Source organism: Aspergillus udagawae, assembly GCF_001078395.1.
Source record: "Aspergillus udagawae IFM 46973 DNA, scaffold_2, whole genome shotgun sequence".
In the NCBI taxonomy this organism is placed as follows: domain Eukaryota; kingdom Fungi; phylum Ascomycota; class Eurotiomycetes; order Eurotiales; family Aspergillaceae; genus Aspergillus; species Aspergillus udagawae.
In genome coordinates this window covers 4,126,923-4,148,380 of record NW_025091265.1, presented here as the reverse complement: position 1 = coordinate 4,148,380, position 21,458 = coordinate 4,126,923, and the positions used below count along the sequence as shown (strand labels likewise).

General features: G+C 51.6%; 10 protein-coding genes across 10 annotated transcripts; 3 read left to right on the top strand and 7 right to left on the bottom strand.

Moving 5' to 3' along the window:
• Nucleotides 1–211: 211 nt before the first annotated feature.
• Nucleotides 212–1,582, top strand: Aud_003768 (uncharacterized protein; the record flags this gene model as incomplete). The annotated part of the gene is made up of 6 exons (XM_043288715.1): nt 212–385; nt 430–466; nt 514–581; nt 631–1,007; nt 1,053–1,126; nt 1,173–1,582. 6 exons carry the CDS (start codon nt 212–214, stop codon nt 1,580–1,582), a joined length of 1,140 nt encoding a protein of 379 aa, XP_043144650.1.
• Nucleotides 1,583–2,493: 911 nt separating this feature from the next.
• On the top strand, nt 2,494–2,865 carry aeiA (the record flags this gene model as incomplete). The annotated part of the gene is made up of 3 exons (XM_043288714.1): nt 2,494–2,625; nt 2,674–2,750; nt 2,811–2,865. The coding sequence occupies 3 exons, from the start codon at nt 2,494–2,496 to the stop codon at nt 2,863–2,865; spliced, it is 264 nt and encodes an 87-aa protein (XP_043144649.1).
• An 882-nt stretch (nt 2,866–3,747) lies between these two features.
• Nucleotides 3,748–5,245, bottom strand: Aud_003766 (class I SAM-dependent methyltransferase; the record flags this gene model as incomplete). The annotated part of the gene is made up of 11 exons (XM_043288713.1): nt 3,748–3,984; nt 4,039–4,393; nt 4,443–4,473; nt 4,519–4,544; nt 4,590–4,711; nt 4,758–4,793; nt 4,839–4,883; nt 4,929–4,935; nt 4,982–5,032; nt 5,083–5,129; nt 5,192–5,245. 11 exons carry the CDS (start codon nt 5,243–5,245, stop codon nt 3,748–3,750), a joined length of 1,011 nt encoding a protein of 336 aa, XP_043144648.1.
• Nucleotides 5,246–6,188: 943 nt separating this feature from the next.
• Nucleotides 6,189–7,562, bottom strand: Aud_003765 (aromatic prenyltransferase; the record flags this gene model as incomplete). The annotated part of the gene is made up of 1 exon (XM_043288712.1): nt 6,189–7,562. The coding sequence occupies one exon, from the start codon at nt 7,560–7,562 to the stop codon at nt 6,189–6,191; it is 1,374 nt and encodes a 457-aa protein (XP_043144647.1).
• Nucleotides 7,563–8,456: 894 nt separating this feature from the next.
• Aud_003764 (putative FacC-like extracellular signaling protein) lies at nt 8,457–9,404 on the bottom strand (the record flags this gene model as incomplete). The annotated part of the gene is made up of 1 exon (XM_043288711.1): nt 8,457–9,404. The coding sequence occupies one exon, from the start codon at nt 9,402–9,404 to the stop codon at nt 8,457–8,459; it is 948 nt and encodes a 315-aa protein (XP_043144646.1).
• Nucleotides 9,405–10,267: 863 nt separating this feature from the next.
• Nucleotides 10,268–11,410, top strand: Aud_003763 (glycoside hydrolase family protein; the record flags this gene model as incomplete). Its single annotated transcript, XM_043288710.1, has 1 exon — nt 10,268–11,410. One exon carries the CDS (start codon nt 10,268–10,270, stop codon nt 11,408–11,410), a length of 1,143 nt encoding a protein of 380 aa, XP_043144645.1.
• A 38-nt stretch (nt 11,411–11,448) lies between these two features.
• Aud_003762 (putative pectate lyase) lies at nt 11,449–12,763 on the bottom strand (the record flags this gene model as incomplete). The annotated part of the gene is made up of 4 exons (XM_043288709.1): nt 11,449–11,908; nt 11,954–12,197; nt 12,247–12,428; nt 12,474–12,763. The coding sequence occupies 4 exons, from the start codon at nt 12,761–12,763 to the stop codon at nt 11,449–11,451; spliced, it is 1,176 nt and encodes a 391-aa protein (XP_043144644.1).
• A 440-nt stretch (nt 12,764–13,203) lies between these two features.
• On the bottom strand, nt 13,204–14,359 carry Aud_003761 (isopenicillin N synthase family dioxygenase; the record flags this gene model as incomplete). The annotated part of the gene is made up of 2 exons (XM_043288708.1): nt 13,204–13,992; nt 14,042–14,359. The coding sequence occupies 2 exons, from the start codon at nt 14,357–14,359 to the stop codon at nt 13,204–13,206; spliced, it is 1,107 nt and encodes a 368-aa protein (XP_043144643.1).
• Nucleotides 14,360–14,553: 194 nt separating this feature from the next.
• Nucleotides 14,554–15,996, bottom strand: Aud_003760 (wax synthase family protein; the record flags this gene model as incomplete). The annotated part of the gene is made up of 1 exon (XM_043288707.1): nt 14,554–15,996. The coding sequence occupies one exon, from the start codon at nt 15,994–15,996 to the stop codon at nt 14,554–14,556; it is 1,443 nt and encodes a 480-aa protein (XP_043144642.1).
• A 410-nt stretch (nt 15,997–16,406) lies between these two features.
• Nucleotides 16,407–21,168, bottom strand: Aud_003759 (uncharacterized protein; the record flags this gene model as incomplete). Its single annotated transcript, XM_043288706.1, has 6 exons — nt 16,407–16,651; nt 16,718–17,922; nt 17,972–18,152; nt 18,940–20,025; nt 20,089–20,800; nt 20,875–21,168. 6 exons carry the CDS (start codon nt 21,166–21,168, stop codon nt 16,407–16,409), a joined length of 3,723 nt encoding a protein of 1,240 aa, XP_043144641.1.
• Nucleotides 21,169–21,458: the final 290 nt, after the last annotated feature.

The following is a 21,458-nucleotide window of genomic DNA, read 5'->3' as shown; positions in this document are numbered from 1 at the left end:
AAGGATTTTAGTATGGACAGTTCCACAAATCGCGGCATTCTCCGGCTAGGTTCGAGAAGAGCTAAGGATTGATTGATATTGATTGCGGGTTCCGTCCGGAATCCTTCCAAATATCATCATGAAACGAACCAAGGGGCCCTCTGCTGAGACCATAGATAGATGGCACGGATCCTTCTATCTGCATGATTCACGATGAGGAATCCTGCCTGACATGGCGTACGAGATTGGACTGAGCACGCCTACTGTGCCGAATCGCGGTTTCACACTTTGGATATGGAGTGTGGTCATGGTGATTGTGGCCGGTTTCTTTGTGCTGGGACGGTTCGCGATTCGGCTTCACAATCGCCGCGTTGGGACCGATGACTGGGTGATTTTCGCGTCGTTGGTATGATCATCCTCGCATTGATGCACATTTGCTGACAATCACAGATATCCTCGGTGTTGCTGACGGTGACCGAGTGTTCTGGTAAGTAGTCGCCTCACTCCATTCTTGGGCTTTACTGACTCTTGTAGCGGTGCATTATGGGTACGGAAAACACTTGAAAGACATCGCCCCTCACGACCGAGTCAAAGCTCTCAAGGTATGATCTATGCATTACCTCCATAGCGATTGATGACTGACGACGACAGTGGTTCTACGGTGCCCAAATCGTATACAAAGTCGTCATCACCGTCAACAAGATCTCCTTCCTGTGTCTCTACCTTCGCATCTTCGTCCAGCCCGTTTTCCGCCGCGTCTGCTACGGCGGGATTACCTTCCTTTCCGCCTGGGGTGCCGCCTATATACTCGTTACCATCTTCCAATGTACGCCTGTTGCCGCGGTCTGGGACAAGACAATCACCCAAAAGTCGTGTGTCAACAGCAAAGCGCAGTGGTTGTCGTATGCCGTCATCAATATCGTTTGCGACGTGGCCATCCTCGCGCTGCCGGTCTACCCTGTCTCGAAACTACATTTGGCCCGCGGGAAGAAGATTGCGCTGGCAGTGATATTTGGCTTGGGGACATTGTATGCCACCTCCCACATTCGTTACGAGCTGGGCTAACCAGCCAGTGTCTGCATAACGAGCATCATCCGAACAACCACTCTTGCAGGATCAGCGAACGACACAAAGAAAGACCCTACCAGTAAGATCTCAATCATCCAGACCATCGAAGCACACTGACAATGTAGGTGGCCCCATCCCCGCTACAATCTGGAGCGTCATCGAAGCGAACGTCGGGATCATCTGCGCCTGTCTTCCCGTCTACCACCAACCGCTGAAGTGGTGTCTGCCGCGTCTTTTCGGTTCTCAGCACTCGGCGCATCCCTCCGTCAGTCGATCGCGCGGAAGAGTACCGAAGACGCCCGGGAGAAGTCAGTCACTGCAGGATCGAAAGAATATGGCCTGGCGCGAGCTACAGGGCAGCGGCGGCAGTTACTCGAACAATGTGTCGACGCAGGGGTTCGAGCTCTGTGACGTCGAAGGCAGGAAGACTGAAATGAATGAAATCATGCGGATGACGGATGTGAGCGTCTCGTATCAGGATGATCAGAGGTCGGATGCATCCTCGAGGCCCATCAGAGGGAGAGCAGAAGACTGAACTGACGTTTGGAGTGTGGGTATACCCCTGCCAGTAGTAACTGTTATGTTCAATGAGCGATGAATTACCAATAGAGTCATGTCAAGACATTGGTCAGGGACGGCGTAGGCAACGTGGGAAAACCGCTTCGCCATGCTGGGCCCAGAGATTGGCCAAAGAAGATGAGGAATTTGAGCACACCGTGCGAACTCAGGACGTTGCCATTCTCAGGCCATTTGCATGTTGCATATTTAATATGCACAAGGGCCTCGCCTGCGGTCGGTTAGCAGCGGACTATACCCTAGTCGCGTCAATGGACTTCAGGAGACCGATCATAGCCGACTTGGGAGGAATGTCAACACAGCCTGGGCGGATAATTTGTAACTGACTGTCAATGCAATGCCAATCTCATTTTCACGCTACATACCTCTCTAGAGCGTTCTCGAAGTCCAGCTGCTTCAAAAATGAAATTTTCGTCGTGTCTAGATGGCACAACCTTGCAAGTTCTGCGTCATGATGATACCCTGTATGTACGTCTTGAGTAATAGAAATACCAGGGTCCCTTGCGATTTTTCTAGACATGCTGGTAAATGGCCTGACAATAGCGTCAATTACCACTCCGACAGGGAAAATTTTCACACCGAAGAAATGCCTCGTCTTGGTCTTGGCCGACTGTTATCCATCTGTCGTCTGTGTGCTTGTAGAGCGAGGCAATTGTGTTGATCTAGATCAACCATCCAAATATATCGCACATGCCAAGCAGAGTCTGCCAAGCAACACAGTACAACTTCACGGTGGCGCTGGACAGTCGTCAAGATATAAAAAGCAGGCGAGATCCAGTCCAGTCTGCCAGAAATCATCAGCAGCAATCCTCCATTGACTCAATTCACTCAATTCACTCAATTCACTCAAACATCCAACCCTTGATCACTATGAAGTTCTCCCTTGCTTGCCTCCTTGCGTTGGCTGGACTCCAGTCCGCCCTCGCCGACCCCAAGACCTGCAAGAAGGAAGCAAAGTTTGTTGAGCAGGAGCTGATCGGCCAGAAATACTCTGAGGCCATGGTATGTGTTTGAGATCCTCCCTGCCAGGACGAAGCTGACCCGGGGTAGGCTAATGCGCTGCAATCGGACCCCCTTCGCGTCCTCCACCCAGGAGATATTATCACCTTGGAGTACAATGCTTCCAGGTATTGCTTCCTTGACCCTATGCGCTACGGTATCTGTGACTGACTGTATGGCCCATCCAGATTGAACATCCATGTGGATGAAAACGATGAGGTTCTGTCCGCCCATTGTGCTTAGGGCACGGGCACGGTTCGGCCTAATGGTCAAGGAATACACAAAAGTACTGTAATTTAGTTTAAACAAATGAAACGGTATTTCCGTTATTAGGAAAGAAGAAAAGTAGCTCCAAGATGTATTTTATATTCTGCAACAATGACGTAGTATAACTTGGACCCTGTCGGACAAGTACTGTCGGACTCATAAGCGCCCTGTCTGGGTTCATCTCGCCTCCTGTGGCGAAGCCAAACGGCCAAATCTCGTGTTTCCCTACCTGCTTGATGTCATTTGCGACCAGGTTGAGCACCTGCAAATCAGACAGCTACACGTTCCATGTCGCACCTAGGTACTCCGGTGCCCAAGTGCTTCGAATGGGATTGCGGACCGGCGCAAGGGCAGCCATTCTGTTTGCGCGATCCAAGTATGGGTAGAAGGGACGTTGGCAACCTACAACATATACTTCAGCGCAGTTGCACAGTATAGATGGCTCCGCATACCCCGCCACCCTGCTCAGACAATCGAAGCAGCCCCGGCCCATCAGGAACGATCATAGTACCATCAGGATAGAAGGAATCTTACTTGGGGACAGTGCATGGCGAAGTAGTTTGGCTTCCGCTGTTAGAACTATTTATCTGGACGGCTTCAGACAATCGTCAACGCATTTAGAACATGATAATGGGGATTAGACCGCCGTCAGGGAGATTGCAGGTATTATAGTTCCGTCAAAGACAAAGAGATGAAGAGGAAAGAAAGATGGAAACGAGTGGAAGAGGGGTGTATTCAGGTTCCTACAAAGTGGTGAATGAAGAAGGTATTTTCTCATCAATGCACATCAACCCTTCCAGCTAGTGAATGCTCAGGTTAATGGAAGGGAAATTCATTGCTCTTCTAAACACCAGTCTTCTAATCCTGTGGCTTCTGGCCGTACACATGATACCACTGAGCGTACATGTGGATGTTACGATTCAGCAATTCCGCTCTGGCGCCTGCAAGAAGGGCCTGCACCTCAGTGATATGCCATCCGAGAACCCGTGTCATCAGAGCGAAACAGTAAGCATCCAGACTCTCTATCATATTCACCTGGTGAAATTTGCCTAATTCCTTCAGCTTCGGGTCCTTTGCCCACGGTGATAGAGGGATCTGTTGTCCCAGTTAGTGGCCAGTCTGATGATCAGGATATTCAATGCCGCCCACCTTGTAAATCTCCTCACGGATATTGATAAATCCTGCATCTTCAAGGCGCTGCTTGTGCTGGTTGGCCGTTCCCATCACCTTGCCGAACCTTGCGCTTGCGTCGCATACGAGTCGGTTCGCCTCGAGGAGGTTCTTTGCCTCCTTGACGGTATCGTCGTCGCAGCAAACGATCAAGTCGGCATCTGCGAATTCGAACCAGCCGGCGGGCGCCAGGTTCTTGAATGCGCGCTCGACGAGTCGCCCGTAATCGGACACGGAGCCTTGCAGGTCGCGGGCGTGGATGAAGTCGAATGGCTTGGAGTATTCCCATTCGGCCTCGAAATCGTCCACCTCAAAGGTGAGATTTGGGGGGACCCTGCCAGAATATCAGCAGGGAATCTCCAAAGACGTCAATCATTCCATACCATGTAGGCTGAATGGGGCTCAGATCGTTTCCTGGAGAGTCAGACACTGGCCGTGGTCACCTTCTTTCGAACATACCTATAACTTTCGCCTTGGGGAATTGACTGCGACATGAGCATGAGCGACTTGATCAATGAGGATAGACTCACTCCGCCACTTCAATTGCCCATATACCCGTGCCAGTTCCCAGATCGAGGATTCGGGAGACGTCGCTTGGGATGGGAGAGCGGAATAGCTGTCCGTCCAGCTTCAACCGATGAATATGGTGGTGCTTCCGGGGTTAGTTATGTGTTTCCTCTTGACATTGCCACAAGTACCAGATCTAAACGACATTGTTCTTTCTCGTCATTTGGCTGCCGAATGTTAGCTAATCCTCGCTTGGAGATCAAAAGACGTACCATGTTGTATGCGCCCTCTCGGAATGCGTGATATCGGCGACCATTCTATGTTCTCAGCCCTGCTTGAGAAATACATCTTATAAAACTTACTTCGTACCTGGCATGGTTAGCGGCCACAGTGCAGTTGATGGATTCACACGTACTGGTAATTGCGAATGCTGGAAGAAATAGATGTTGTTTCACTGACGCCGGAGCTGCACTTCCTATTAGGTGAAGGCGATGTGAGTCGGGCAGTCACACGCACCTATTGACGAAAGAGCCCGAGTCGTCCGAGTACAGATTTTCGTCATCCTGGAGACTTCGAATGAGCCCAAGATCTACAGTTTATTCGGTTGCCATGGGGAGAGACTCACCTCTACCTCGAGAGTTCTCCTGTTGTGCATCGAGGTGTCATTTCCTTCCGCCATTCTGTTCAGTCAAGCTGTTTCTCGAAGATGGAAGACTGAACGCGGAGAAGGCCTCGGAGAAGGGCATCCTTTAAGAAAACCGTTTTACACTACTTGAGACTCTAGCAGGGATGTTTGACACCAGCCCAAAGAAGCGAATGGTCCAAACCCCACCTCCCACGGTGACATGACACGCGGAAGGATGCAACTGCCCGTTTTTTCCCCGTCAGCCAGTTTGATTAGGATATTGTTATTGGTCTACAGAAATAGCCAAGTGCTAGTGAGCCGTTGCCCCTCACCGCAACGGATCTGGGCGTCGAGTCTCATTGCAGTCTTAATGAATTGCTGCGCCGGCGTTCAGGCTGTGGAAGGATGAGAAACATCAACATGTCTAATTGTTCGCCGTGACTCCGTTCAGTTGGGTGTTGTTGCTAGAACGTTGTTTGGCTCCAATTAGACTGCTATCAGCATGCTGCGTTGCCATCAGATGAGGCCACGTCACGCTATCGGACCATCTCATTCAAAGAGGCAAAAACCTCGGCTAAGCATGCAATGATTATCCAGGATTCCAAGACTCTTGCGCGAACGCCCAGATCTTTAGTCATGGTTGGATTACTCCCAGCGCCTATCGATCAATGGCTTTAGGTTAGCACTGTCCAGATGTGACCTGTCAATTCTCGGGGATAGGCTCGTTCCCGAGAGATAACTCTAATGCGACGTTCCGAGAGTTTATTTAGTAATTGATTTACAATCACATCCGCCGTCGGGTGCCGGCAGTCTGCCTACAGGGCAAGACGATCAGCGCCTGTCCAAGCAGACCAGGAGTTTCCTCTTTGGGACAGCGGCATGCATTTGTTTGCCTCTATGCGGTATCCTACGCGGCTATTTCAAGAGGTTCATAAAATTCCAAATCAATTAGGCGCTAACCATTACATATCGTACCACATACCTTCGTCAATCATCTCTAATCGTCTCGCGAGCGCAAAATAGCAGGCTCCAAACTCGAAGTCACATCCAATGACTCGCCGCGAAAGGAACACGCGATATGCGTCACAACCCGTCCAGAGTTCGTCCAACCCTCGCTCAGCATATTCAACACCCTCCAAAATCCATAGGCAAACTGCGCCTGTCCTCTCTTCTTCAGAAACCTCTCTAAGCCAGCCGCCACATCTTCATCTGCCGGTCCATATCGAACAACCGGGATATAGAGGGTAACCTCGGGCACCTCCACCCCAGGCAGAATCTCAAAACAGTACTTCAACCCCTGCTCTTCATCGCCCTGCGTGTGTGCGTTCCACACGGGCAACTCGTCGCCCCACGAGAACATCCTATCTCGATACTTCGGCCGCAAGACCAAACACAGCAGCTCCCACAGCTCCATGATCGCCATATCCATCGCGTGCACGCGTCCGCCGAGTGTCATGACCGCGATGATGCTCTCAAAGTTCGTGACTGGCGTGCTGGCATGCAGATATAGCGATGCCTGTGCGGGCTCTACACAGTCCACACCGAGCATTTCGGGGTTGAGCGTCACACCCACTGGATGATTATCCACAAACGCGACGAGCTCTTCGAAAGCCGGAAGGGGGATACTCTCCGATATCGGCCGGATGGCATCGGTGAAGATGGCCAGGGAAGGTTTCCTCTCGTGTGCTTGCGCAGGAGGGTAGAAGTAGACCTTTGGAATGACTCCGGTCTCCGTAAACTCGAACGACAGAGGCATGCGCGGCCGGGTGGTGTCCTTGTCCGTGCTTAGGAACGTCCGGTGGTGGCTAGAGTGGTCCGTATGATGGTCGATCTGGAACGCAGCCACGAAGTGCCTGTACCATTTAAGGTCAACCGGGGGGAGATGGGCCGCTAGTTGCTCTACGATATTTTGAGTGGCCTGGAGATGGTGCCGGGTCATACTGCTGGAGCCCTTGGCATGCCCGCCGGGCGCTTCCACGGTGAGGCTCAGGATCGGATGGTCATAGTCGTCCGTGTTGATTCTCCAGCTGTACTGCACGGCTGGTCTGTTCTGTCCCACTGGAGGGAACCGGCCCATGTCCGGGAGCACTATGGAGTGCAGCAGCAAGAGGATCTCCGTCTGCGCAGCCACGCTGTATCCCGCTTCATCGGCAAGAATAGCCACCTGTGGACCGATGCAGTCCCACCAGGCGCGGATGTCGTCGTTGGCGCCGATCAGCCATGTGGATGTGAGATCCCACGAGGGAGTCCGGATGGTTTCGCGCGGGATGGCTGGAATGCCAGAGATATCTCGCAGGGGGGCTTTCCCTTTGAGCTCGGAGTGCTCGGGGATGGTTTCAGGAATTGACGGTATAGTCATCTTTATCTTCATTTTGATTGTGTATAGCTTCATGATGTCCCCAGGACGTCGTTCTTCCAGTACTTTATATCCCTGCTAATAAGGCTTCGGGAGTGGTTTCCGCATGCAACAGTCCACGCCCAATGATGTATGTGTGCCTGACAAGAGCATGCATATTGTGGCAGATAATCTACTGCAGGTAATTCTACACAATGACAATAACCCAGCCGACGTCATTCTACAGAAAGCATACCAAGACCCGCGTCACGTCATCAGATCTGAAACTGTCCCCAGATTTGCTTCATATCGAACCACTCCACCGGAGCCCACGACGCATTTGGTAGACTCCATCATCTCAAACAGCTCTACTTGCCGCTACATACGTCATTTGCTGTCAGAAGCCAGGAGGAATATGACAAGTCCCTGAACGATTGTGTTGATTGCCGAATGCGGCCACGCCACGTTGTCATCAGCATTCCAGTCAGGACAGCCTCATTGAGGAATGCGGAATGACATCAACTTCATCGTGAGGCTGTCCAGAGTAAACATTCCTAGAATATGTCATTGGGATGTTTAATGCCAGCTGCTGTCTCCGTTCTTGTTGGAGTCTTTGGGTCGCCTCTAAGAACAGACCTTCCGCCGTAATGTTTTACGGAAGACTAGGGCATAATAGCGACTGCATTCCTTGCATTAGACCGCCGAGAACATACTTCGGACTATTTACTTATTCCAAACTGACGGCAGACACGGAAGTTTGGCAGTTAAACAACCTACGTAGCTGTTTCGACTCGAATCCGGTGATATCAGTCTCGGGACTCAGAACATCAGTTTACTCACAACCAGATGTAAATTAGGACCAATTATCTATAATTAAGAGTTTATACAATGTAAACAAATCCCTCACAAATTATCTCGATTGCGACCAACCTAAGCCAACGCATTCTTGTAGAAGAGATTCGACCTGCGATCACCCCCAACTCCCGAAGCAAATCCCAAGAACAACCTCACCTCCCCAGTAGCCGTCTTGTAAATCGCCAATCCTTCCGGCTCTCTATACTCCAGCGTGGAACCGGCCTTGGTGAGCGTGGGCCCCTGCACCACCTTGCCCGTGTTCATGTCGACACTGGTTACCTCGGAATTGACCTTACCCCCGCTGGCCGCATACGCAGTCCCAGTCAGCAGGTACAGGTACTGACCGTAGGCCGCATAGCCCTGGAAAGTCGGCGACAGCGCGTTCAACGCCGGCTGCTTGAAGTTGGCCAGCGGGGTCGAGAAATCGCCCCTCGTCGCGGCGGCGAGGTCATACACGGCGATATGCTTCGCTCCGCTGAGGTTATACCGGACGATCAGCCGGTTGTAGACCGGGTCAATGGCGCAGGTATGCTCCGTTGCGTCGGCGACGGGCTTGAATTTAGCCAAGCCAGCCGAGGAGCTAGTCAGCGTAGTGCCAGAGGCGAACTTGAAGCGGGCGAGTCTCTGGCCGTAGCCGTTGGCGTTGGCCTCGACCTCGGTCCAGAGGTAGGTTGCGGACCCGACGGCCTGCGCGCCAAAGGAGACGCCGTGGCCAAAGTCCTTCAGGTACATGTGTCCGACGTAGTTGCCGTCAAAGTCGAGCTGCGTGATTGCCAGGTCGCCTGCTGTTTCGGAGGACCCGTCGCGGCGCTGTGCGACAAAAAGACGGCGGTTGACGTTGTCAAACGCGAATCCTTGCTGAACCGTGTCATCACGGAGGGTTTTGTGACGGTAGAGGTCGTAGGATGGGGCGGATAGATCGAAGCGTTTGGATGAGGGAATGCTGGCATTGGCGGTGGCGATGCCAAAGGTGATCCAGAGCAATGCAGCCAGAAGGCTGCCGAGCTTGATGAGCGGAGTCATTTTGTATGATCAGTGATAATCGTGACGAGGAGTGAGCGGCACATTATATAACGTCTGTAAATGAGAATTAATTTCCTAGACGCAAAGGCTATCAACGAAATACGAGCAACACGAGCATAGGGGCTGATCTGCGTCGTTTACGGAAGGATACGATGTGGATCGGCAGTTAAGTTTAATGGCCACTGGACTTGGCATGCTATTTTGGGCAAAAGTATAATCAGGATCTCTCCTGGAAATTGGTCTTGTGCTCTCGAGACTGTTGAAGAATTAGTTGGTCCTTTGATAGACGGCGTTGCGGCATAATAGAGCTGTATGGACCAGAAGTCCAGGGGTACTAGACACTGCAGTGTCAGCTCCTACAAGCATTCTCGTGCAGGCATATGACCCTAACTCAGTTTAAACATTCTACTGTCCTGCGACGAGTGAAGTGGTCCTCTAGTCTTCTGGACAATTTCCACCTTACCTGAGCATTCCTCACAAGTGTGTTATGATCCTCGGGCCTCAGTAAGGAGATCCAAGACAAATATACACAGAGTTAGACTAAACACTGCACTCTTCCAGTGCCCCTCTATGAAACTAGGACATGATCCTGTCGGTCCAAATAAATGATCTGTGATATCCACCTGCTTGGTATTCTACGGATGTTCCTATATATCTTAGGGAATACCTCTCTAGGATGAAGCATGATACTATAAAGACCATTGATTGCAGATCTCGGGGATCAACATACCGAAATGCAGAAGCATAATTCTCCACCTCTCATAACCCTCGAAGCTATACCCCGCAGCATTCAGGCTTGACGTCCTTGGTATGACACATATAGACTCCAGGCTCCTGAATATCGGTGGCAGCAGCACTGCACAATGCGTTTATTGCTCCTGTTTCATACTTTACGACTTGTGGCCGCCTTTACGTGCACCACAGACGAAGACTGCAGCCTAACAGGCGTCTGTTCAATAACCAAACAATGCATCTGTGACCCTGGCTGGCGCGCGGCCGACTGCAGCGAGCTCGACCTGCAGCCCGTCGACCGAAATACCGGCTACAACCATACCAACATCACCCTGCCGGACTTCTACCGCGACGGCGCTGGCAATTCCTCCTGGGGCGGACATATCGTCCACGACCGACATGACCCTACGCTCTTCCATCTCATCGTCTCTCAGATAGACCGAGGCTGCGGACTCTCCGGCTGGCGGCCATTCAGCACCATTATCCGCGCGGAGTCGCGTACCGGCCCACGAGGACCCTACACCTTCGCCCAGGAGCTCTTCGGCACATTCCACCACAACCCAACCGTGATCTGGAGTCCAGCCGACAAACTGTACCTGATGCACTTTATCGGACTCGACTGGGAGCCCCCGACAACCTGCCGCTCAATCAAGCGCAACAACAGCATTTCCGTCTCGACCTCGCGGGACCTTCGCGTCTGGAGCGAGCCCGTCGAGCTTTTGATCAATGTCACCAATCCCGCAGCCTGGCCGCTGTGGTCCCCACACGACCACACAAGCGAGATCCTCCTCGCCACGGAAAAGAACAACATCTATGCCGCTTCCAGCTACAAGGGACCGTATTCCCTCCGAGTAGAGCCGGGGTTTACAGAGATCGACCCCTCCCTGCGCAGCGAGGACCCCTTCCTCTGGCGGGATAGGCGCGGACATTGGCATTTTCTCGTGCACCATATGGTCGATATCGCTTTAGGGCAAAAGGGCCCACGTGTGGGCGCGCATGTGTTTGCCAGGGACTGGCACGGTCCGTGGCATTACAACAACATCACGCTGGCATATAATACCACGGTGGAGTTTACCGATGGGAGCAGGGTGGATTACTATCGGAGGGAACGGCCGAAGCTGTTCTTCAGTGAGGATGGCGAGATGACGCCCTTGTATTTGGTGAATGGGGTGCAGGAATCTGGGAGTAAGGCGAGTTATACGTTGATTCAGCCAATTGGGAGGAAGTGGAGGGAGTATGAGCTGCAGTACGCTCAAGTCAAAGCAAGTGGATAGTATTGATTATAGCTGCTCTTCAGCCCAATGAATGAAGACTACGTCCAAACTGTGGTCGCCCCAATAGCCTCCCCCGACTTTGGCAGCAAGAAATCACTGGCCTTGATCCGCCCATCCGCCTGTCTAGCACCCTGCACCAGACTCACATCCACACTCTTGAAGCTACTATTCGACCAGGACGCACTTCCGTCCCACGAGTTCCCCGAGGAAATCTGCTTCGAGCTCAGAGCGGTGGCACTCTCTCCATTGATGGCCGCAACGTTCCCCTCGAGCGTAGCCACAGCCGTGTTGAACTTGAAGCCCACCTTGGCATTGTTCCACGCCGTGTTGCGGCTCAGCGTGAAATCGCCCGTCTGCGAGTTATCCGTGAACCCATCTTTGGAGTTCCCAAAGGCGATGCAGTTGGTGATGACGTGGTTGGCGGGGCCTTTATCCGCTGCATCGCCGCCGCCGAGCTTGAAGCCGTTGCCGTCGCCTTCGAAGGGTGAGAAGCCCCATCTAGAGAGTCAGCTGCAGTAACAAAATAAAGACGTCATAGCGTACCGGTTATACCCATTTCCCCAGGAAATAGTGTCCTGGATCGTCACAGCAGACTTGAACTCCCACAGATCCAACCCGTCGTCGACGTTATTCCACAGTCTCGCTCCCTTGAGGAGATTACCCTCGCCGGAGCCCTCCTTGCAGGCAAAGCCGTCGGCGCTCTCGCCGTTCTTGCGGGGGTCCCTGTTACCGTAGGAGTCGAGGTAGAGGACTTTGTTGTTGGAGGATGCGCCTTCCAGTTGGAAGCCTAGAGTTACTCGTCAGCGTGCTGTAAGTATCCCGGCAAGGCAATATACCAGTCTCGTAGTTATCCCTCGTGATGAGCCGCTCGTAGCGATTGTTGGACGAATCGCGCGCATACACGCCATACGGCCCGTGAATCAGCTCCAAATCGTAGAACTGCCAGTAATTCGCGTTCTGGATGTGAAGGATGCCGCGGTCTGCGTTGGGAAGGGAAGCGTCGAGGGGTGCGGGTGTTCTATTCTCATTAGCAGGTGGTCGGTACAGATACGAGTCAACCTACCCAGGTAGAGCTTCTCCGTCGATAATGACCTTCTCGCCCTGGTAGGCGCGCAGGGCGTATGGCTGGCTGGCTGTTCCGCTCTTGGTGATCTGGATGTTGCTGGTAGGCGAGTACGTTCCTCCACGGAGGTAGATGGTATCGCCGGGCTTTGCAAGGTTGACGGCGGATTGAATGGAGTTCAGCGGGGAGGTAATGCTCCCTGAGCCACTGCTGGACCCTGTGGTAGAAACATAGATGGACGCCGCGAGCGCTGTGGGCAGTAGCCCGAGGACGGTCTGGAAGTACTTCATTGCGTGCCCGATTGCCCTGATTGCTGTCTTCACGGCACTAAGTACCTCTGTTCCCTTCTAGGGATTTATATACCCCAGATTCTACCCCATTGCTGGAAAAACAGGACACTCCCCGGGGCTCGAGAGCAGCCAAGACTTCATCATTGTATAATAGAATCTTCCGCTGCAGGGACATTGCTTGGCGTTTCAGCTTTACCGAGTGTGATTTGTGCAGAATCTCGGGATATTGTGTCATTATCCACATATAGATATGATCGTCACTTTATGGGGTGGAATTGTCGAGACAAATGCCGCATGAAACGCGCTTTGTACTGTCTACGAGGACGGGCAATGTCCGTCACTGACTCGCGGAATAATCAAATGCTGACAATACTCGGGGATTGCTATTGCGTCTACCGAGACTGTTGCATCACATACAGTATCTTCCCTGCAGAGTCCAGTCAATGACTACCCTGCCTCTCCTTCAATGCCCACTCCAATAATTCCGGATACCATCGTCGTCCCACATCCTGATGACTCGTGATCCGATGGATCAGCGTTCCCTCGCCGGTCTTTCCGTGAAACGCTTTATTGAACGTAGCCTCCGCATCCGAGCGCACCTGCTGATCCTTGACCAGCTCCCTAATATGCGCCGGAATATCCAGGTGGATATCCTCCGCACACAACTCCAGACTCATCCCCTGGAAAACAGGAAAGGAGAACCTTGGACCCAGTGGTTTTCCGTCCGCATCCACGAAATTCTCCGGTTGTAAGTTCACTCGATGCGTGGTGGCCGTGCACACGCCCCCTGTGACTGCCTCCAGCGCCCGCCCGATATTCACCACCAGCGAGCCATCCAGCGGCGGCGCGGGGATCCAATCCCCGGATTTGTTCTGCACTTCGAGCCCTGAGTGAGGGGTCGCCTGCAGCAGGAAGGTAAGGAATTCTGAGTCCTTGTGCGCGCCGACGCCCTGCGCCTGGGCAGCGCTGCTGGGCGGTGGATACTTGATCAGTTTGAGTTTGTGCTGTGGAGGCTGGTCGAAGAAAGGGTACAGAGCGTTTGACGGGAGATCCAGTGCTTCTGCAATAAAGGACTTGAATGCCTCTGCCAGAGGACGGATTTCAGCTAGGTAGGCTTCGATGGCCTTCCGGAAGCCCGGGATGGCGGTTTCATCGGGCCACTGGTTTGGCCCCCGGATGTTTCTGTACAGGGGTTCATCTGGTCCGGGGGCTGGAAGTTCCGTCGCAAACTATACCATCATTAGCCTACTTCGTATCTTTATGACTATAGCCGCTTACATCAAACTGCTCCCGGTAATCTGTTTTGGAGGCGGTCGTCTCCGCACCAAGGCGGGAATAGCCCAGGAAGTGCTTGCTGTTGACCATTTCAATCTCCAGTTTCTTTTCTAGCGGTAGATCAAATACTGCCAGAGACTTTTCGATGAATTCCTGCTGGACATGACGCGCGATTGGGGTGTGGATAAGATAGAAAAACCCCACATTGACCACAGCATTCCGCAACTCCGAGAGGAAACGAGGTTTTGTGTCTGGCGATGCGGATAGCGAGAAGTCGAGAACAGGAATAGTTGTAAATGACTGTGCAGATGATGAACCCATGGTAGTGGTTTATGATATTGATGGACGGATGAAGTTGTTGCAAAGATTCATGCTTTGATGCCCCGCGATGACGTGATCAGCATTAACTAACTAAATGATCTCCGCCCGATGCTTTCCTATCTATATTCATGACTTTATACTGAGCACATGTCTATCCTATGCATACCATGATTTTATACCGAACACACAGAAAATCAAAGAATCTGAATACCAGTCTGCCACCACTTCTCCCCTGTCCACATCCGAACATATCTTCTCGTTCCCACGAACCAGCTCTCTCCCTCAATCAAGCCCAATCCTCGAATAATACTGATCGGACATGGCTCATCGTACGCCCAAGTCCCAGCGGCAGCCAGTCCATCGCAAAAAGGTCCGATAACAAGGTATAACCACACATATGTCGAGATGGCGTTAAATGCTCTCCAGGTGATACTTCCTTCTGAGAATAATACCCCCCGTAGCTTTCTCTGGACGAGCATACCCAGCGGCTGCAGCATAAAAAAGAGTAGAGCTCCGACATGCGCAGAGTCCATCGGGACAAAGTGCGTATGGACGGAACAGAAATGAACCAGTCCGCTCAACAGAAAAGCGACAGAATGCCTTAGAAACCTGGTCATGTCATTATTTGCAAAGTTGCTGGGAACAACATGACGCGCTGTCTCTGAGAAGGCATATCGGTACGCCTGATGCCAACGTCGCCCCCACCAGCCTTCCAGGCCATAGTCGAAGACTGCTTTGAAATTGAAAAAGCTCCCGAATAGAGGAGGATATAACCACAATGCGTCGAGGGGTATACGGGTCCATTTGATAAGAGCCGGGCAGACAGTGACAGCCACACTGAGGATGAGAGGCACCATGGAGGCTATATAGGCCATGATCGTGCGAATCCAGAGCACTGTTACGACTGCGCGGAAGAGGCGTAAGAGTGCCGGCGAGAAGTGGTATATCCGGTTGAGGGGGTAGAGAGGAGCAGCATCGATGAGCCCCCAGAAGTAGGGGTCCAGCATGGTGAGGACTTTCAAGAAATCCATAACCAAGTAGTAGCGAGCTGTCCTCAGAAAAGAGGTCCGAAGAAAAGTCGACGATGGCGCGTCCTGGGGTAACTCCTTGCCGTCTGTGTATGTCTGCTGGTGTTCGGAGCTGATCTTTGGACGTGGAGATAATCCAGGAATCCTCCAGTTCCAGCCTGCCCCACGCAGACTGCTGAACATATCCAGTAGCCAGCTTAGACGATGGCACATTGAGTCCGGATAGCCTTGCCAATAGAGCGTCCCCTTTGACGATCGCTCAACCCGGAAACACTCGTTCTGGACGTCCTTGAAGAGAAGGAGTAAGGCAGTCCAGATGACAACAAAGACATAGTAAAAGCCGATGACGGAGCCTCCGCCAGTGAGACATCGCGTATACAGCAGGCTCTTGATCGCAAGGGAGCATACGAGTCCGAACGTGGTGCGTCTAAGGGTGACCACCCATGCCTGGCCATTGTTGGGAACCAGCAGGACCAAAATGGGAATGATCAGCATGACAAAATCATGCGGGAACAGCCATGGGGAAATGGCTCCTTGATCAATCAAGGAAAAGAACTCGGCTTCTTTCTGGCGAATGAACTCCCTATATGGAACTGCCGATATTGACATGATTCCTGTGGGAGAATTCGAAGATGGGTACGATGAGGTTCAGTTGGGGGTGGATGGAGAAAGCAAGGGGATTGGGCATCGTCAGGGCAACACATCCATCCAGCTGTCGATCTGCGACGTGGGGCATTTTCTTATCGACAAGTCTTCAACTAGGCGGTAGTAGACAAACCTTATATATACTACAATTACTACTTGGAGCTATCTTGATGATATTAATAAGACAGTCAGTCAGATCATCTAGTAGAAGATCCTTTGATCTACTGCTTGTGGTGTAAGTTGCAAGGAAGTACCTTTTTTACTGACTATAATTAGAAACTACAAAGCCTTACCACACAAAATATCCATACTAGTAATACAATATTCTAAGTATAAACGCTCGCAGGTAGAGGGCAAGTTACAATCCAAGCCAGTTAAGAGTTGTCAGCCAAGTTTGGTATCGATTCGCTTCCGTGGAACGAAAAGATATCTTGTATGGACGCATCCAAGCCAAAATGCATCAAATTATCGAAATCCAAAGTATCGAGGGTTTCCGGACTGGGAGACAGGAAACTCAGCCATTTTTGATGCAACGGTCCCTGAAGGTGGTCCGAAATTCGAACGATATCTTCAGCACTCAGGGAGCCTGAGACTTTGTGCGTAAACGTAGTGCAGCAGTCTGTATGGTATCAAGTCAGAAAAAGAGAACAATTCCTGTACTTGGTGTCTAAGCGAATTTGCTTACCAAGCAGGAATCTGGGTAGTTTCCAGTACGAGGCGTAGTTCTGCAGAAATAGGCGGACTACCTCTTTCCGCCGTGTAAGCTGGGCAAGTAATACCCCATTTGAGTTCGCGCTTGAAAGGCTATGAAGATGCAGCATCACGAACAATGACGCGACGATGAAACAGATGGCAGGGTCGACGGTAAGGATGGACTGTGAGTCCCAGTGCTGGATCACCTCGAACATGCGATAGCAAATTTCCAAGCTCTCCTGCCACCTGGAATGCCAGTGGCTCATATCCATTCGGATGTCAGAAAAGCCAAGGATAAGTCGAATGCTATGAACTTTGAGTTGGGTCTGAAGGCGTGAGTTGAAACCAGGAAGTTGTTCGCCACCGATTATGTCCGATATTGGTCGCATGTAGTAAGGCGGCAGTGATAATTGCAGGGCAGACAGGTGATCTTCTAATGCAGATATGCGCTCAGAGATATAAGCGCCGGAGCTCTGCTTGCTGAGCCGATGGATTTTTATGGCTGCTTTCAGTAGTGTGTTCACAGCCATATGCAGACCAAAGCCCTTATCTACGAGGCCTTTCCCAATATTTTGAGTAACGGCGGGCAGATCCTCTAGCTTAGAGGGCAGGAAAATCTTCGTCGATTGAGAGCGTTTGCTGTCTGTATCTGTCGGGTCAAGGGGGAGTGCTGTCTGGATACTCTCGGCCTCCACTTGCGTCGGTGTTGCTGTTGAGAAGCTAGAATATGAATCCAGAATGTAGACGCACCACCACACACGACGCCAATCTTCCAGCCTGGACTCATCTAGGAGGTCCCAGCCGTAGCAGCTCCGGTTTCCTGGGCTATCAATTTGATGCAGGCCAAAGTAATACGCTTTGCGGGCCAAAGTAGTGACCACCATGTGCATTTCGTCTTCGGTGCCAAACCGCTGATGAAATCCATACCATGCCAGCAGACAAGCAGCTTGCCATTCATAGAGCGCCTTCGGATCGATGATACTGTCGGCTTTTATTTGCTTAGTGTGAACCCACTGCCCTAACTCGTTATCAATATTGGCTTCCGCCCGCATACTAAGGCTCCCGATCAGTCCAGCGGAGATGCCATAGACGACGGATGGCAAGTGATGAATATGCTCAATTTCCAGCGATTTCGAAAATGTATCGTGTTGAAACAGAGGAAAGCATACGTTAACAGTAGAAATGAAGAATTGGGCCCTGGCCTTGATCTTAGATAAATCTTGTTGGTACGCCAGCCGCAACTTACAGTTCACTCCGGCGCTTTGAATGGAACAGCGAGAAATGGAGATCTAGGAAGTCTGCGGTGCCCTGAGCATCTATTCGAGTTGCTTGCGTAGCCGAATCTAGAAAGCTCGAGGGAGTGAATACACCGGGGGATGGATGTAATATAGGAGCAGTGCGGGAGTCATTGGAAGTGGATGAGCTCTCTGGGTACCAATCAGCCATAGGTCGCAGATTGCAAACAAAGAGTAGGTAACCATTGAAGCAGTCTGGTTCTACCACATTATTGGATTGTCTTTGGGGTCCTCTGGGCGGACCGGGTCTCTTGCGAGTGCGACTAAAGGTACACGTCTGGGTGGATCGGTCGCAAGCTGAGCATCTCGGTCGATTCATATCGCCTACCATCCAAGTTAGAGGTGCTTCATGGTACTGCCAGCACTTCGGTGGATACATTTGATTTTTTTCCTTGCTCGCGTTAGCGTTCTCCCGCGACAGCTGCGTTTGTCTTTGTTCACTCACTCAGTGCACCGATCGCAAACCCTCGCTCCTGAGCCTTTTCCTGGCACCCACCTAACCGTCTTTTGTCCATACATCCGCTTTCCTTGGTCGGCCATCCTGAAATCACTGGAATTATATTTTAGATTGGTACTGGCCTATGGAGAGCTCGAGAGAGGAAGAGAGACTAATATATGCAGCCAACCAGCCATTTATCGCTTGGACGTGTGGATGCATAAGACAAGGAGACGATGCGGACGGTCGCCAGTGGCACGTTCCATTGGCTCGGAAAAACTCCCTATCTGGACTAGCGCACTACCAACTATCTGACGGGTTAACTGCCTGAGGCATAAGCATTGGCTGACAAGAATGGAATATCCGGAAGCGCCAAATGTTTGAGAATAGCTCGTACCCGCTCCAAACTACAGTCTGATTAGGTTATACATCCAGGGTAATTCTCGCTGCGTGGCACAACTGGACACATAAGAAAATTGGTACGACTGCCACCGACATGGACAGTATCAAGAGCATCCTGATCATGAGTCTCACCGTACCAGAGTCTCATTGACGGGGCTTTGTATCCCGGGAGATTTGGCTGATATTCGGATGGGCATATATCCACGCGTAGAGACCAGCCCTTCCGGATACGAGCAGCAGCAGGCATTATTTCCACTGTGATTTCCACCACGTCATTCGGTCCCTGGAGCGGCAACAGGTGGTCCTGTAGGTGAGTGTGCCATGGTCTCCACGGAAGAGATCGTTCTGGGTCGGTCTTCCGATGGCTGACGCGCAGAAAGCCTTTTGCCAGTGGCTCCGGCTCACTACTGTTTGCCCCGTAAGCAACAGCACGGCCATGTTCATCTATAGCCCAGGCAAGGACGACGACGTCTGCATCCGGAGCCGTTGACGAAATGCACAGCGTTGCCGCAAAATGACCTGCCATCTCGACATCTTCTTCGAAAGGCAGCGAATAGAAACTGACCCCTGAATTTCCTGCAGAGGGCTTGTGAGCGGAGTATGTAAAGCGCTTTTCCGTCGTTCCCAGAGCTGGCGGCGTGGTTGTCAAAGTTTGGTCAGGATGAAGAAACCACTTGATATACTCTGTACCCGGGACCGGCCAATCCGGTTCCTTGCGCCAGTACCACTTTTGATTTCCGAGGCGCATCTGGATTCCTACTGGCTCAGGAGCAAAGCAGTCTTCAGTTTTTAGGTGGTGGTTTAGAAACTCCAAGATCTTCCCAGCCGCTTCCCGATTCGGCCACGAGTAGTAGTCCGAATCGACCAGCTGCAGATGGGTATTATCAGGGCGACGCGCCATCCAAGCTTCGTAGGCGCCGCGCCCATGGATCATGAATATTTGGGATGCAGCAAGGAAGCAAGGAATTTCTACCGAAGCTTCTGGTTTGGACTCCAACATTGCCCAAATTGTATTAAATGTAGGATTATTGTTCATGATGTTTTCCACGTCCAGGTGATCCTGCCATTTAGGAGACACCCCTCGGACACGAGCAAACCAGTTCTCAAGGTAGAGTGTTGAAGGGACACCCCCAATGTAGGCAGCATCTCGATAGGAGTCAACATCGGCTGCCAGTCTTTTAGCTAATATCCTCCTTGGACACCAGGGACCCCGCTGAGACTGAGACTTACTAGCATAAGGAACGAAACATTTCAACCCTTTTGGCTTAAGGCCTGCCACGGCCCACTGTGTGTTGGCTCCATAAGAGCTGCCAACGAGGGCGACGTTTCCATTGCTCCATGGTTGACTCGCACACCATTCGCAAACAGCATAGAAGTCACCGGCAAGTTGACCAGGCTCCCATCGTCTACCAGGCGTCTCTGACACACCCTTGGGGTCCATCTTCACCATAGCGTACCCCTTGGGGACATAGGAGAAGGTGTTGAAGGTCGCGATATTCTCAAACCCTCGCTGCGTCCTGAAATATTCTGACCACGGCCCCCTGTCCGGTAGGTGGAGTTCTGTGCCAGCCTCTGTAGAATGCCACTCGTCCTCTGCAAGCTCAAAAGCCAGTATATCCCGGTCGTCATTCAAGTCTGGACCTCCCCAAGGGATTCGCCGTCCATATAGAGTACAGCTCAAAAGAACCGGGAATCGTCCCTTGGGCTGCAGGGGAAGATAGACGTCGGCCAAAACATATCCACCATCTGGGGATGCTATTTGGAAGTCTCTCAGGACCTTGAAACCTGCTGTCTCCCGGCGAAGATGATTTCGGGTGTGGTGAACAGACTTAGGACGAAGGCCGAGTATATCGCAGATTTTTTGGAGAGGCCGGTCTAGGTCACTTAAGTTTTCAGAGTCCAGGTTGATTTCGTCCTTGTGCTGATTTATCACAGCTTCAACCTGCACGACATATGTTAAAAAACGATGATCAATTGCCTCGAGAGTGAAGTCCCAATAGAAAATCTCAGACATACGTGGCGGTCAATGTGGATTGGCGTTTCGAAGCCCTGGCCAACGGACAGGCTGAACAGCAGCCGTGCCCGATTCACGGACCGTGGATCATAAATTGAGATGTTATTCGGCATTAAATTCGATATGGTCGTCGTGGGTCTGCCTTCACAGTGACCCAGGACAAGCTCACCAATAGAGAAAGTCACTTTGGCCCCTGGGTTATATTTGTAAACGAAGTCATTTGATGTAGTGCCTTTGGTATTCCCACTACAATAGGACAGGCCCACGACGTCGACGAAAACTCCTGTAGCGGTCATGGTGAACAAACCAAGGCGTGAGAGTATAGCTTGTGAGGATTCTCCAGTGCCGTGCTCGTCCAGTAGAGGTAGGACAGATTTATGAGACTCAGCTATCAGCAGTAATTATATCTTCTCTGCGCGGTATATTTCCTTATAGAGATAAAAGGCGTAATTATCACCATACTGTCCGTGGATAGCAGAACAGATCAGCAATCTGTCGGGGTTCCTGTACTGAGAATTTCCGGAATATCTACAAACATGGACTAGTTGTCGCCAGCCAACGTCACTGAAGCCAGGCGAGGGCCGGA